The 15,808-nt window shown below is 39.2% G+C and overlaps 1 protein-coding gene across 1 annotated transcript in view; it reads left to right on the top strand.

Moving 5' to 3' along the window:
- Positions 1 to 15,105, top strand: part of RNASEH2B (ribonuclease H2 subunit B) — a 93,414-nt gene extending 78,309 nt beyond the window's left edge. Inside the window, exon 10 of the mRNA XM_036299802.1 lies at positions 14,946 to 15,105. Within this exon, the coding sequence (XP_036155695.1) occupies positions 14,946 to 14,978 (33 nt within the window). The 3' untranslated portion in view covers positions 14,979 to 15,105. The remainder of the gene's footprint in view (positions 1 to 14,945) is intronic.
- The last annotated feature ends 703 nt before the right edge of the window (positions 15,106 to 15,808 follow it).

Consider the following 15,808-nt stretch of genomic DNA (forward strand, 5'->3'; position numbering starts at 1 on the left):
TAGGAGGGTATTTTGTTAAGGATTTTTGTATCTCTGCATGAGAGATATTGGCCTGTAGTTTTCATTACTTTTAATGATTTTGTCTAGCTTTGGCATCAGAGTAAAGTGACCTTATAAAATGACTTGAGAAATATTCCCTCATCACCTATATTCTGGAAGAGTTTGTGTGAGATCAGTATTGTTTCTTCCTTTTATGTTGGACAGAATTCACCAGTGAAGCCATTTGACCCTGGAATTTTCTTTCTGGGAAAGTTTTTAATTTATTTTTAAATAGATACAGAGCTATTCCAATTTTCTTCTTTTCCTTGTGTCAGTTTTAGTAATTTACATCTTTCAAGAAATGTGTCTTTTTCATCTCGATTGTCAAATTTATTGACGTAAGTTGTTCCTCATATTTTTATTATCCTTTTAATATCTGTGGCTTTGTAGTGATGTTCCCTCTTTTATATCTGATATTGGTCATTGGTGTCTTCTTTTTTTTTTTTCTTGATTAATCCAGCTAAAGATTTATTAATTTCTTTTACTCTTAAATAGTCATTTTCTTCTGGCTTGTATAATATTTATTGAGATATGTCATAATTCTTGTATTTCTTCTACTTTATATAATGTGTCTCCTTCCTCCCTGAATTCTTTCGAGTTTTTCTTTCTTTATTATTAATTCCCAGCAAGTTGATTATTATTTGTTGATGTGCTTTTGTGTTTATCTAGTTTGTGGGTTCATTGAACTTCTTGAATCTTGAATTTATAATTTTCATAGAAATTTGAAATTTCTGTCTAATATTTCTTCAAGTGGTTTCCTGTTCTTCCTCCCCTGCTTTCCCCCCTCCCCCCCCCCTCAGCTTCTGGGAATTTTACCCTGGACCACAGGTCTTTTCACTAACTTTTTTTTATTTTATTAATATTCCATTTTAGACAGTTGTCTTGCTTATATTTTTAAGTTTATCGTTTTTATCAATGTCTTATTTCTTTTTGCTTTGCTTTTGTATTAAATTTATTGAGGTTACAGCAGTTAATAACATTATAAATTTGAGGTGTACATTATATTTCAATATTTTTATAGTCTATTGACCAAAAGTCTAGTCTCCCATCATCATATATTTGATTCCCTTTGCCCAATTATTATTCCTCCCCAGGCTTGTTTCCCTTTGGGAATCACCATTCTGTTGTTAGTTTTTATGAGTTTGTTTTTGTTTATTTTGTTGGTATGTTTGGTCCTTTTTTGTTTGATATTCCACATATAAGTGAAATCCTACTTTATTTTTGTCCTTTTCCATCTGACTTACTTCACTTAGCATAATATTCTCCAGATCCATCCATGTTGTCGCAAATGGCAATATTTATTTTTTGTGGCTGAGTAGTATTCCATTGTATATTTATTTCTTTATCTTTTTCTTTATTGATTAAGGTATTACATATGTGTCCTTATCCCCCCAACTGCCTCCCCCACATCCCCACTCATGCCCTCACCCCCCTGGTGTCTGTGTCCATTGGTTAGGCTTATGTGCATGCATAAAAGTCCTTTGGTTGATCTCTCCCCCTTACCTCTCCCCTCAACTACCTTCCCTCTGAGGTTTGACAGTCTGATCAATGCTTCTCTGTCTTTGGATCTGTTTTTGTTCATGAGTTTATGTTGTTCATTATATTCCATAAATGAGTGAGATCATGTGATATTTATCTTTCTCTGACTGGCTTATTTCACTTAGCATAATGCTCTCCAGTTCCATCCATGCTGTTGCAAATCATAAGAATTCCTTCTTTTTTACCTCAGTGTAGTATTCCATTGTATATTTGTACCACAGGTTTTTAATCCACTCATCTGTGGATGGGCACTTAGGCTGCTTCCAAATCCCATTGTATATTTATAATACCACATCTTATTCATTCATCTGACGATGAACACTTAGGTTAATTCTCTTTTGTAGTGTTTCATTTTCTGTTAACCTGAGTGAATTTTATTTTAAAAATTGTAATTTTTAGTTCTAAATGTTTCATTGGCTCTTTTTTTTTATTGTCTATAGTTTTACTGCCCCTCCAGCCATTTCCACCCCGGGCAAGCACCCCAACCCCAGTGTCTGTGTCCATTGGTTATGCTAATATGCATGCATACAAGTCCTTTGGTTGCTCTCTAAAGCCCCCCACCACCTCCCCTGCCATTTGTCTCTGCATCTATTTGTGCTCATCAGTTTATGTTGATCATTATATCCCATATATGAGTGAGATCATGTGATATTTATATTTCTGTAACTGGCTTATTTTGCTTAGCATAATGCTCTCTAGTTCCATCCATGATGTTTGCAAATGGAAAAAGTTTCTTCTTTTTTATAGCAGCCTAGTATTCCATTGTGTATATGTACCATAGTTTCTTAACCCATTCATCTGCTGATGGGCACTTAGGCTGTTTCCAAATCTTAGCTATTATAAATTGTGCTGCTATGAACATAGGGGTGCATATATCCTTTCTGATTGGTGTTTCTGTTTTCTTGGGATATAGTCCTAGAAGTGGGATTACTGGGTCAAATTGGAGTTCCATTTTCAACTTTTTGAGGAAGCTCCATACTGTCTTCCACAGTGGCTGCAGCAGTCTGCATTCCCATCAGCAATACATGAGGGTTCCTTTTCCTCCACATCCTCGCCAGCACTTGTCATTTGTTGATGATAGCCATTCTGACAGGTGTGAAATGGTATCTCATTGTTGTTTTGATGTGCATCTCTTGGGTGATTAGTGACTTTGAGCATGTTTTCATATGTTTCATGGCCTTCTGTATGTCCACTTTCTAAAAGTGTCTATTTAGGTCCTTTGCCCATTTTTTGATTGGATCGTTTATCTTACTTTTATTAAGTTGTGTGAGTTCTCTGTAAATTTTGGAGATTAAAACCTTATGTGAAATATCATTGGCAAATATGTTCTCCCATGCAGTGGCTTTCTTGTTGTTTTGTTGATGGTTTCTTTTACTGTGTAGAAGCTTTATATTTTGATGTAGTGCCATTTGTTTATTTTCTCTTTGGTCTCCATTGCCCTAGGAGCTGTGTCGGTAAAGATATTGCTATGACATATGTCTGCTATTTTGCTGCCTATGGAATCTTGTAGGATTTTTATGGTTTCCCGTCTTACATTTAGGTCCTTTAAACATTTTAAATTTGTTTTTATAAATGGTGTAAGTTGGTGATCTAGTTTCATTTTTTTGCATGTATCTGACCAAATTTCCCAGCAAAATTTATTGAAAAGACTGTCTTGACTCCATTGTATGCTCTTGCCTCCTTTGTCAAACAGTAACTGAGCATAATAGCATGGGTCAATTTCTGGGTTCTCTGTTCTCTTCCATTGGTCTATATGTCTGTTCTTGTGCCAGTACCAGGCAGTTTTGAGAACCGTAGTTTGGTAATACAGCTTGATATCTACTATTATAATCCATCCAACTTTGTTCTTCATCCTCAGGATTGCTGTGGCTATTCGGCGTCTTTTTTTATTCCAGATGAATTTGTAGAGAATTTGTTCTAGATCTTTGAAATATGCCCTTGATATTTTAATGGGGATTGCATTGAATCTGGGTAGTATGGACATTATAATGATGTTGATTCTACCAATCCATGAACATGGTATATTCTTCCATTTGTTTATGTCTTCCTGTATTTCTTTTTTCAATGTCCTGTAGTTTTCTGAGTACAGGTCTTTTACCTTCTTAGTTAAGTTTACTCCTAGGTATCTTAATTTTTTGGGTGCAATGGTAAATGGGATTGTTTTCATAGTTTCTCTTTTGTGAGTTCATTATTGGTGTATAACAAGGCTATAGATTTCTGGATGTTGCTTTTGTATCATGCTACATTGCCAAATTCACTTATTAAGTCTAGTAGTTTTTTTATGGAGTCTTTGGGTATTTCTCTGTATAGTATCATGTTATCTGTGAATAACGACAGTTTTACTTCTTCTTCTCCAATTTGGATGCTTTTTATATCTTCTTTTTGACTGATTGCTATGGCTAGCACTTCCAGTACTATATCAAACAGGAATGGTGAAAGTTGGCATCCCTATCTTGTTCCCGTTCTTAGGGGAAATGAGTTTAGTTTTTGCCCATTGAGTATGATGTTGGCTGTAGGTTAGTCATATAAGGCTTTTATTATGTTGAGGTATGACCCTTCTACTTCCGCTTTGCTGAGAGTTTTTATCAAGAAAGGGTGTTGGATTTTGTCAAATGCTTTTTCTGCACCAATTGATAAGATTATGTGATTTTTTTCCCTCTCAATTTGTTTATGTGATAAATCACATTTATTGAGTTGTGGATATTGTACCATCCTTGCATCCCTGGAATAAATCCCACTTGGTCATGGTGTATGATCTTTCTAATGTAATGCTGAATCCGATTTGCTAGGATTTTGTTGAAGATTTTAGCATCTATTTTCATTAAGGATATTGGCCTATAGTTCTCTTTCTTTGTGGTGTCTTTATCTGGTTTTGGAATTATGGAAATGCTGGCTTCATAGAAAGAGCTTGGAAGTGTTCCTTCCTCTTGAATTTTTTGGAATAATCTGAGGAGGGTAGGTTTTAGTTCTTTGAATGCTTGGTAGAACTCCCCTTTAAAGCCATTCAGACCAGGGCTTTTGTTTGCTGGAAGATTTTTGATCATTGCTTCAATTTCTTAGGTAGTTATTGGACTATTCAGGTTTTTTGATTCTTCCTGATTGAGTTTTGGGAGCTTGAATTTATCTAAGAATATGTCCATTTGTTGGAATAGTTCATAGTATTTTTTCATAATCCTTTGTATTTCTATTGGATCAGTTGTTACTTCACCTCTTTCATTTCTGATTTTGTTTATTTGAGTCCTCTCTCTTTGCTTCTTGGTGAGCCTGGCTAGAGGTTCATCAATCTTGTTTATCCTTTCAAAGAACCAGCTCTTGGTTTTGTTGATCTTTTGTATTGTTTGTTTTGGTCACTATGTTGTTTATTTCTGCTCTGATCTTTATTATGTCCTTCCTTCTGCTTACTCTGGGATTTTCTGGTTGCTCTCTTTCTAACTCTTTGAGATGTAGGGTTAGATCATTTATTACCATTTTTTTCTCATTTTTTTGAGGTAGGCCTGTAGAGCTATGAACTTCCCTCTCAAGACTGCTTTCACTGTGTCCCATAGATTTTGGATCGTTGTGTTTTCATTGTCATTTGTTGCCATGATGCTTTTTACTTCTTCTTTGATCTCTTTAGTAACCCAATCATTGTTTAATAGCATGCTATTTAGCCTCCAAGTATTTGATTTTTTACATCGTTTTTATTGTAGTTGATTTCTGATTTTATGTCATTGTGATCTGAGAAGATGCTTGATATCATTTCTATCTTCTTTAATTTGAGGAAACTTTGTCTGTGTACCAATATGTGGTCTATCTTTAAAAATGACCCATGTGCACTTGAGAAGAGTGTATTCTGTGGCTTTGGGGTGTAATGTTCTGAAGATATCAATTAATTCCGTCTGATCTAGTGAGCCATTTAGGATTGTTGTTTCTTTGCTGATTTTTTGTTTAGAGGATTTGTCCAATGGTGATAGTGGTGTATTAAAGTCCCCTACTATGACTGTATTGCTGTCAAATCTCTCCCTTGATATCCTCCAGTTTTTTTATGTATTTGGGTGCTCCTGTATAGGGTGCATATATGTTTAACAGAGTTATTTCTTCTTGTTGGATTGCTCCCTTTAGTATTATGAAATGGCCTTCCTTATCTCTTTTTATGTCCTTCACTTTGAGATCTAATTTGTCATATATAAGTATTGCTACCCCAGCTTTTTTTTTTCATTTCCATTTGCCTAAAAAACCTTTTTCCATCCCTTCACCATCAGTCTGTGTGAGTCCTTTTTTTTCTGAGGTGGGTCTTTTGTAGACAGCAGATATATGGGTCATGTTTTCTTATCCAATCAGCTACCCTATGTCTTTTGATTGGGGCATTTAAAACATTTACATTTAAAGTTATTGATAAGTACTTGTTTGTTTCCATTTTTATTCTTTATGCCTGTGTTCCTTCTTCCTTTTCTATTTCTTCTTTTTATAGCAGTCCCTTTAGCACTTCTTGCATTGCTGATTTGGTGGTAATAAATTCCGTTAGTCCTTTTTTGTCTGTGAAGCTCCTGATTTCACCCTCAACTTTGATCAATAGCCTTGCTGGGTACAGTATTCTTGGATTCAGACCCTTGCTTTGCATGACTTTGTATATTTCATTCCATTCCCTTCTGGCCTGATGTGTTTCTGTTGAGAAATCAGTTGATAGTCTTATAGGAGACCTTCCCTTGAAGGTAACCTCTTGTCCCTCTCTGGCAGCTTTTAAGATTCTTGCTTTGTCATTGGTGTTTGCCAGTTTAATTATGATTTGTCTTGGTGTCAACTTTTTTGGGTTCATCTTCTTTGGAAGTCTTTGAGCTTCTTGGACTTGTGTGAGTGTTTTCTTCCCAATATCAGGGAAGTTTTCTGTCATTATTTCTTCAAACAGGCTTTCTAATCCTTGCTCAGTTTCCTCTCCTTCTGGCATCCCTATTATGAGGATGTTGTTTTGTTTCGTGTTGTCCCAAAGTACCCTTAGGCATTCTTTCTTTTTTTTTAATTTTTCCAGTTGCTGCTCTGCTTGGGTATTTCTTCCTACCTTGTCTTCTAGCTCACTGATGAAGCCCTTCGCTTCTTGTAGTCTACTGTTGATGCTTTTTATTGTGTTCTTTATTGCAGCAATGTGATTCTTCGTTTCTTCTTGGTTTTTCTTCATTTCCTCTTGGTTCTTATGCATATTTTTGAATTTGTCTTGCATTTTTTTTTCAGCGTCCTTATGCCCATTGCTCTGAATTCTTTCTCTGGCATACTGCTTGCTTCCATTTCGTTTACTTCCTTTTCCAGTGATTCCTCCATATGGGGGCTGTTTCTTTGTTTCCTTATGTTCTCTCTCCTCAGGGTGTCTGGTTATGTAGCTCTCTCTCTCCTGCGTTGACTTAAAGGTCTCTCATTTCTGGGCCTATTTCTCTCTTTACAATGACAAAACACAATACACAGGGCACCAAACACAAATGTATTCACAATACCAAAAACCCCAAATAAAGGTGACCACCAGAGAAAAGAGAATTAGGGGAGAGAAAGGAGTGCAAAAATGATATTGAGAAATGGAAAAAAATGTAAGAGAGAAAAGAAAGAAGAAAAAAGAAGGGGGAAAATATATGTATATGCAGATAAAATTCCAAAAAACCAACAACTAATCCAAAAAATGCAAACAACAAACACCCATATGAATCTGAAGAGGCAGAGTTTATTTCCAGAAGGTAAGGTCAAGGAATTGAATGAATGGGGAAATGGCCACAATTCAGTATAGAGGAGGTAGAATGAGAATGAGTGTATAAGAAGAAAAGTAAAAAAATAAAAAGAAAGATTATATATATATATATATATATATATATATATATATATATGAAAATTTATAAAGAGTAGATAGGCCTGAGTTGGTAATTGAAACTAATTAAGCTGTTAGTAGAAGAAAACAAGTGAGGAGAGGAAAAACAGAAGCAAAAAAAAAGAAAATCAGAAAAAAAGACTAACAAACAGTCAAATAAACAACAACAAGAAGACAAAGGAAGAAAAAGGGGAAATAAAAAGAAAAGAAAAAGAAAAAAAATTTTTGGCTAGTGAAGAAAGAGAATAAAGAAGTGTGTATGGACTTGGAGTGAGGGAGAGGAAATTAGATATATGAGTAAGATCAGTTTTTAATAGGGAGTAAAAAGAAAGGATAGAGAAAAACTAAAGCAGGAACTGGGTAAGAGAAACAGGACAGAAAAGGGGAAAAGTGAGGAAGAAAGTGTTGGCATAAAGGAAAAATTGAGATATAGTAAAATAATGCTAAAAGAAAAGTAAAAATAAAAATAATATGTAGAACACTAATCCAAAAATAAAGAAAAAATAAAATAAAACTTAAAAAAGTAAAATAATAGTAATCCTATCTAATAAAGAGAGAATATGCTAACTGACCCTCATGGCGTTGCAAAGATGGTGGTCCCCACAGCCAAGGAGGGAATATGCTAATTGACTTCCATGCCCTCAATGATGGCGGCGCCCACAGCCAATAAGGAGGGAATATGCTAATTGACTGCACACTCTCAAAGATGGCGGTGCCCACAGCCAATAAGGAGGGAATATGCTAATTGCCACACCCTCAAAGATGGCGGTGCCCACAGCCACAAGATGGTGGCACCCAGTCCCCTCAGCCCCGCCAGGGCCGCGCCTCCGGAGTCCCCCAGTTCCCTCAGCCCCCCAGCCTCCCACGGCAGACCCGAGGCACAGGTAAGCCTTGGATAGTGGCTGCCCAGCCACCCAGGGCCACCTGAGGCTCAGGTAACCAAGGCCAGCAGAGGCTTGCACTGTTGGCTGTGGCAGCAGCAGAGGTGTGACAGGGGTGTCGCCTTCCCCTGATCGCCGGGTCGCCTCCCACCCATAAGGGCTCCTGAACTGTGAGAGGGGGCAGGCCAAGCAGAGGGACCCTGCCTCCAGTGCATGAATTTTCATGCACCAGGCCTCTAATAATAATAATTAAAAATAACAATATAATAAAAAGTAAAATCAACTGAGAAAAAAATTTAGTTTCTTAAGTAAAAAAATAAAAAATAATAAAAATGAAGTAGTGAAGGTCGTTCACTTCAGTGGAGCTTCAGTGACCTATGGGGGCTGTTTTAAGACCCGCTCTACTGTTCTGCCTGGCACATCTGTTTCCTGTCAGGTAGTCGGCACAGTGTTGAAGTTCCCTGCGATCCACCACTCCTCTGTGTCATAAGCCATAACCTTGTTTTCAAGCAGGAGGGATCTCTCTGCTCACTTTTTTCTCTGCTTGCCTTCAGTTTTATTTACACAAGCATCAATTTCTGACACAACCCCTGGGTGGTGGTGTTTTTGTATTAGTTTCCGGGATTAAATGGACCCTCAACCCAGTGTTTAGATTCTTCTTTCCTTGCCGCACTTAATACTGGGTTGGAGGGACAAACTAACCCAGAGCTGGTTTCCTGCTTGTCTCTCCTTATTCTGATCCCCAGTTTCCACAAAAACAACTTTCCCCTGCAGTCTCAGTGAGTGTTTTTAATGGAAATATCCTATGCACTGGGTTTTGCAAATAAAAGCAAGGAAGTTATAAAGACAAAACAACCACACTTCCTCATGTCTTTCTCCACTTGGCACTGCGTGGCCAGTATAGAACTTCAGGCTGCCTTTCTTGGCACAGTCTCCTACAGCTGTGGGCTTAGATTTAGAGTCCCCCTCTGCCAGCAGCCCTATGGACCTCCTTCCACATTCAAGGGCTACAGTGACCCCAAGGGCCATGGATTTGGTGGGGTGCAGTCTCCCTCTGAGACTCTAGTCCCTGCTGTGCGTATTTCTCCCTCCAGCCTGGATCCCAGATCTCACCTCTTTCTGGCCCAGTGGTTTTTAACCTTGGCTGCACATTAGAATCACCTGGGAATTTTTTTTAAATCCTGATTTCTGGGCCTCATCCTCCAGAAATTCTGTTTCTTTGTTATGGGGTGAGGCCACAACATTAGTAATAAAGAAACAGAATTTCCAGAGGATGAGGCCCAGAAATCAGGATTTTAAAAAGATTCCCAGGTGATTCTAATGTGCAGCCAAGGTTGAGAACCACTGCTCTAGGCAATCTCTGACCTTTCCATCCACAGATTGCCTCACAAGCTCTGTTTAATTCAACAATTCCAGGTGGATGATATTTGATTCAGCTGTTCCTTCTATCTGCTCTGTGAGAAGGCGCAGGACCTGTCCATGTATTCAGCCGCCACCTTGTCTCCCCCTGGACATTCTTTTTAGGCGCCCATAGCTAGGGAGGCTGGATTCTCGGTGTTTGTGGTTTTGCAGCTGAGGCAGCTGGTCCCTGGGCGATGTGGTTGTAGGGTCCTGGGAGGTACCCGAGGTCTCCCCGGTTGAAGGTAAGGCTGGGCTTCCAATCACAGCCGCTCTCCCCTTTAAGATGGCGCAGTCTCTGTGGCAGAGCCTGCTGTTCTGGGAGAGATTTCAGCAGTAGTAGAGGCTGCCCGTACAGGGGAGCCTGTCCACCAGTCCCCAACAGTCGTGTGGAATATAGCTGCCCCTCTCAAATACAGACACTCCCCGCATGTCCACACACTCTCCTTTAGCTCTTTCACTTACACACTATCTTGTAGCCTGCTGTCCTGTCGGCCACCATCTTGGGTCTCCCCCATTGGTTATTTTTTATGTCGTCCGATTTCTTTCCTCATTATACTCGCTTTCTTTTAAATACTTCATTATAACTATAATAGCTGCTTAAATGTCCTTGCTTGGTAGTTTCATCATCTCTCTCATTTCTGGGCCTATTTCTCTCTTTACTTTTTTACTTTGAAATATTTTTAGAATTATAGAAAAATTGCAAAAACAACATAGAGTTTACATATACCCTTCATCTAGCTTCCTCTAACATTAACACCTTACATAAGCATAGTACAACTATCAAAACCAGGAAATTTACAATAATACAATACTATTAATTAATTTTCCACCTTATTTGATTTTTGCTTGTTTTTATACTAATGTTTTCCTGTTGCATAATCTAATCCATTACCCTATATTGCATTTATTTGTCATAGCTCCTCTCTTTTTTCTAATGTGTCAGAGTCTCTTAATCTTCCTTTGTCTTTCAATGACCTTGACATTTTGAGAATACAGGTCAGTTATTTTGTAAAATGCCCCTCCGTTTTTTGAGATACTTTGAAACTATGCTAACTTCCCATTTTTCATGTGCTGATTTCATAATATCAATAACTAATAATACTAACACTATATAGCATTTATGTGTTTGGCACTATTATGAGCACTTTACATGTAATAACTTATTTAACTCCCAAAACAGCTATAGTTGTAGGGAAGTGTGCCATAAAGCCAGGATAGTGACACCCAATATTTATATGCACAAACATATACATATAAATACACATATACACAGGCACATATATATCCATGTTTTCAAACTCTTTAAGGAATTTCAAACTAGCGCCTTTTTAGACTTTATCATACCAAACATAAGGACTCTTGAGCTTATTCAAATCCTTTGGCCCTTTGCTTCTCTTACATCATTTTTTTATTATTAACTAGAGGCCTGGTGCACAAGATTTGTGCATGGGGGGAGGTGTCCCTCAGCCTAGCCTGCACCCTCTCCAATCTGGGACATCCCTCTCACAATCCAGGACTGCTGGCTCCCAACCGCTTGCCTGCCTGCCAGCCTGATCACCCCCTAACCACTCCCCTGCCAGCCTGATTGACGTCTAACTGCTCCCCTGCTGGCCCGATTGCCCCCAACTGCCCTCCTCTGCCAGCCTGGTCCCCCCAACTGGCCACCCCTGCAGACCTGGTTCCCCCCAACTGCCCTCCCTTGCCAACCTGGTCCCTCCCAACTGCCCTCCCCTGCTGGCCTGATTGCCCACAACTGCCCTCCCCTGCTGGCCATCTTGTGTCCACATGGGGGCGGCCATCTTGTGTGTTGGAGTCATGGTCAATTTGCATATTACTCTTTATTAGATAGGATTGTGCTGAGTTTGGGGAAAGCTTCAAAAACTATCTGCAAAGTATAAAACTACTGTACATATAAAAGAGCCCCCATCTTTTTCATCAAACAGTATATATTTCTGAAATTAATCTCAGATTACCAATATTCTTTCCTTTTTCAGTCTGGATTATTTTCAATTTAAATTTTCCTTGTACTTTGGCTCAGGCTCTTTAATCTTCAAAGATTTATACTTCCGCACTCCCAAGGACATGCTCCTCCATCAGGTTTAATGTGAATGTTAAGTGGAATTATGTTTTGTTGATCAGGGTCTATTTTTAGTGTGCAGCAGACCATTCCCAGGATCATATTTCTCTTACTTGGGGCCTTAGCAATGCACAAAGGCAATTTGGAATGAGAAACTAAAAGGTACCTGTTTGCATACTAAATGTACAATGTTGTCTATATTGTATACCCCATACATCAAAAGGTTTTGGGTTCAATTTCCGGCCAGGGCACATACCTGTATTGCGGGTTCAACTCCCAATCAGGGTGTGTGTGCAAGGCAGCCAATCTATGTTTCTCACATCGAGTTTCTCTCCCTCTCTCTCTAAAATTAAAAGAGAGGGAGGAATTGAGGGAGGGAAGAAGTAACTGGTCTAAAAAGGCCAATTTAAATTAGCTGGATTATACCTGGCAGTAGTCCCAGGCCCACCTTAATTCCCTGATCCATGAACAAGTCACCAGCATTGCTGGCCAGCAGTCATCTGTGTGAGATGAGACCTGACCATTGAGTTGTTTATGTCCTTCCCTGAGTCGCTACTTGGGGGAGCATCATCTCCTTTGTACCTGTGAGGAAAATGCTTTTAGAGTTAACATCCACCAGGGCTTACTGTATACCAGGTCCCCCTCTAACTCTAGATGGGTTATCTCATATGTTTCTCCTGAAGGAAATACATCAACATGCCCATACTGGCTCTTGTGTTTTTCAGGGCATATATTTCTTTTCTTTATTTCCCATAGATTATATTACTTTGAGGTGGAAAGAAATGCAAAGAGCACAATTATTGGAAAGTAATAAAGACTGACAAAATGCTTTGCAATTTTTAAGCATTTTCCACATGACCTTATGTGTTTAATACTTCCAGAAACCATATGACACTTATTTTACTATTGAATTATTTCAGTTGAAAATGTAAAGTCAGTTTATTTGCCTGTGGTCACACAGCTACTAAAGAACTGAGCCAAAACTTAAACTCAGGACCTCAGACTCCCAGACTCTCTGCACCAAATTCCCCTTCTCAGAGGCTCTAACTTTGGCTACATCCTGGAAAGCCACCCCTCACCAGATTTGAAAGATAGCCTCTTCCCATAGGTGAGGGTTGACTTTCTCTGTTCTTAAAGTTAATCTTGCTTGACTAGCAGCCATGTATCACATATTTTCTACCAAACAGCTCTTTCTCCAGGATTAATAAAAAATGTGGCGATTTCCAAAGTGAGCTGCATCAAACCTCTCCATGGAAGACAGAGAGCTCCCTGTGTAGGAAGGCCGAGTGCAGGGTTATTTCCTTGGTGTCCTTGGAAGATGTCTACAGGCTTTGACCTTGTCTGAATAATGGGAAGAAATTTTCAGATTTATACACTTTTTATACAGAGATTTATACAGTCCTCAGAGCCCTTAGGCTTCCAACAAGGTTTCCTACCTTATGTTTAATAGTACTTTACAGTGTTTGCCGCTGTCCCACATCAGCAGCTAGATTAATCTTCACAACAACCCTTTAAGGCAGGCCACAAAGGGGTTTTCTGTTTCAGAGATGGTCACAGTGAGGTCGCACACTGGCGGTGGCAGTGCTGTGCTGCCCATCCCCCTCAGGTCCAGGCCCCTTTCCTTTTTGCCTCCTCAGGACTCTTGTCCATGCCATTGATTATGTGGCTCCGTGGCCTTTTACTGTTCAGTAGTCTGATTTAATTGTGAATTATTTTAAGAAAGAAAACTCAGATTTCTTCTGCTTCATCTTCTTGCTCTATTCACAATGAATTCTGCAGGTCAGTTTATCCTCAGCAGTGGTGAGCAGAATTTCAGTAAAGCTTCTACTTAGCTGGTGCATTCACATGTCAAATATTTAATTCAGCTGTCAGCTTCTTTGCATTTACTGTGCTTGCGTTAATACATGTATTTTGATGGCCTCACATTAATCCAGCCTGTTTGAGAAGGGAAAAACACCAAATGTGATTTACAGAGGAGTCAGCTTCTTCACAGACACAAAAGAATTGTTATCTTACACTTGTTTTAATCAGAATATGTGAAAATTAGTCATGTTATTAGTTCTTTCAAAAGAAAACAAAGAATAAGCTTATATCAGCGGTTCTCAACCTGTGGGTCGCGACCCCTTTGGCAGTTGAACGACCCTTTCACAGGGGTCGCCTAAGACCATCCTGCATATCAGATATTTACATTACGATTCATAGCAGTAGCAACATTACAGTTATGAAGTAGCAACGAAAATAATTTTATGGTTGGGTCACAACATGAGGAACTGTATTTAAAGGGCCAGAAGGTTGAGAACCACTGGCTTAGATCCATTAGTTGCTTTAAGAACACCTGCTATGTGCCAAATGTTCTAGGCACTAGGAATGCAGCTGTCAACATGGCAGACAATCTACTTGCCTTCAGGAAGTTTCTGTTCTAGAGAGCAGGTAGATGGACATGTCGGGTAGTGCTGGGGCTGTGGGAAAGGCTGGGCCGGGAAGTGGACAGAGCCCTGGGGATGTGGGTGGTCAGAAAGGTCTAACCTCTGTCACATCTTATCTACACTATGGCATAGGAATCTGATTTCCATCCATTTTTTTCCTGGTAACTTTTAGCTTCAGAATAAAGTATGCTTGACTTTGTACTTAGTGAGAAGTCAGCTTATAGTGATTATCCTTATTCGGTGGCATTCTTCAGAGGATATTAGGGACTACTACTTCAGCAAGTCTATATTTATACTTTTTATACATTGGAAATCCTACTATTTAAAAAAAAAGGATCCACTTTTTAAAAAGAAAACAAAAGGAAAAGAGAAAAATGGTTTAAGAATTATTTGTTAGAATCTCGTTTTTGTGTGTTTCATGTATTTTCTTTCTTTTTTTTTTTCCCCCTAAAGTGATGGTATTTGCTCCATAACTTTGGGGCAACCTTAACATTATTTTGTATTTCACTCCCTTAAACACTGGGGAAAAAAATATGTTTCTTACCAATCCACTCTATAGGAGCCCTAGAAAATCGCCAAGGCTGGCCACCACCAAAACCCCTCCCTCACCTGAGGTCTTCTCTCAGGAGCAGAAATGCACGGCTGGTTCTCAGAGGACTAAACCAGCCAGCATTGCTTTCTGTTCTAGGAGGTGCAGATGGTGCTTGGGACTTCAGGGCACTCCTGCGCGATACAACATGTTTTCCTTTTCTCTATAGGTGGCAGCACAAAGACAGAAAAGGAACAAGTGACAGCACGTTCACTCGAGGCTCGGCTGCTGCGCGTGTAATTTAAGACTCTCCCAAAGGGCTACAGCTTTTACTTCTGCACTTTCTAGAAAATCACCAGATGCCAAACATGTACATTAAAGACTTAACCACAAATGCTCTATTTCTTTGATCAACTGCATGGTTAGGTAGGCAGTGTCACTCCCAGAGTGTGAGCCTGTCTGTAATCTTAGAAATTTAAGCCACATCACCCCTCTGCCCCAGACCTGTCCCATAAAGGTGTGGATTTTTACAGTACAGTGCTTCAGACTTCAAAACATTAGGAGAAGAAGGCTCATTGTGAAATTCAGGTCATTTCTTAAGCCTGACCACCTTGGCCTGTTCTGCTTTCTTGGGCTTAGGCGAGCATGTGGTGGATGTGTGGTGACCATGTGTGACCATGCATACCTGGTGATTGTAAGTGCTAGATTCTATACTAAAAGCTTTGATGAACTGATTTTCTATCCTTATTTTTTTAAATGGTTGCTTGTAATTCATAACAATACCGAACATGTGCATTTTATTACCTGCTGGAGTTATAAACATTGCTTCATTTTTAAAAGCTTTATCCAGTATGTGTAGTATTACTTTTTAGAGTGAGGGCATAAGATATGGGGGAAAGTTGGAAGTAGATACCAAACAGTAATTTAGTGTGGGGAGTTCTGACACATAGTGAACATGTATTAGGGGGTAGTGGGGGGTGGGGGTTGTGCAGACATCTTCAGGGGTTTGTTTGAGCTGGCTCATCCACTTGACATGCAAGAGGAATGGAGTAGAAGCCGTGCCGTGATCGTCCTGCATTTAAACGGGATCCC

Source organism: Myotis myotis, unplaced genomic scaffold (genome assembly GCF_014108235.1).
Source record: "Myotis myotis isolate mMyoMyo1 unplaced genomic scaffold, mMyoMyo1.p scaffold_m19_p_3, whole genome shotgun sequence".
NCBI lineage: Eukaryota > Metazoa > Chordata > Mammalia > Chiroptera > Vespertilionidae > Myotis > Myotis myotis.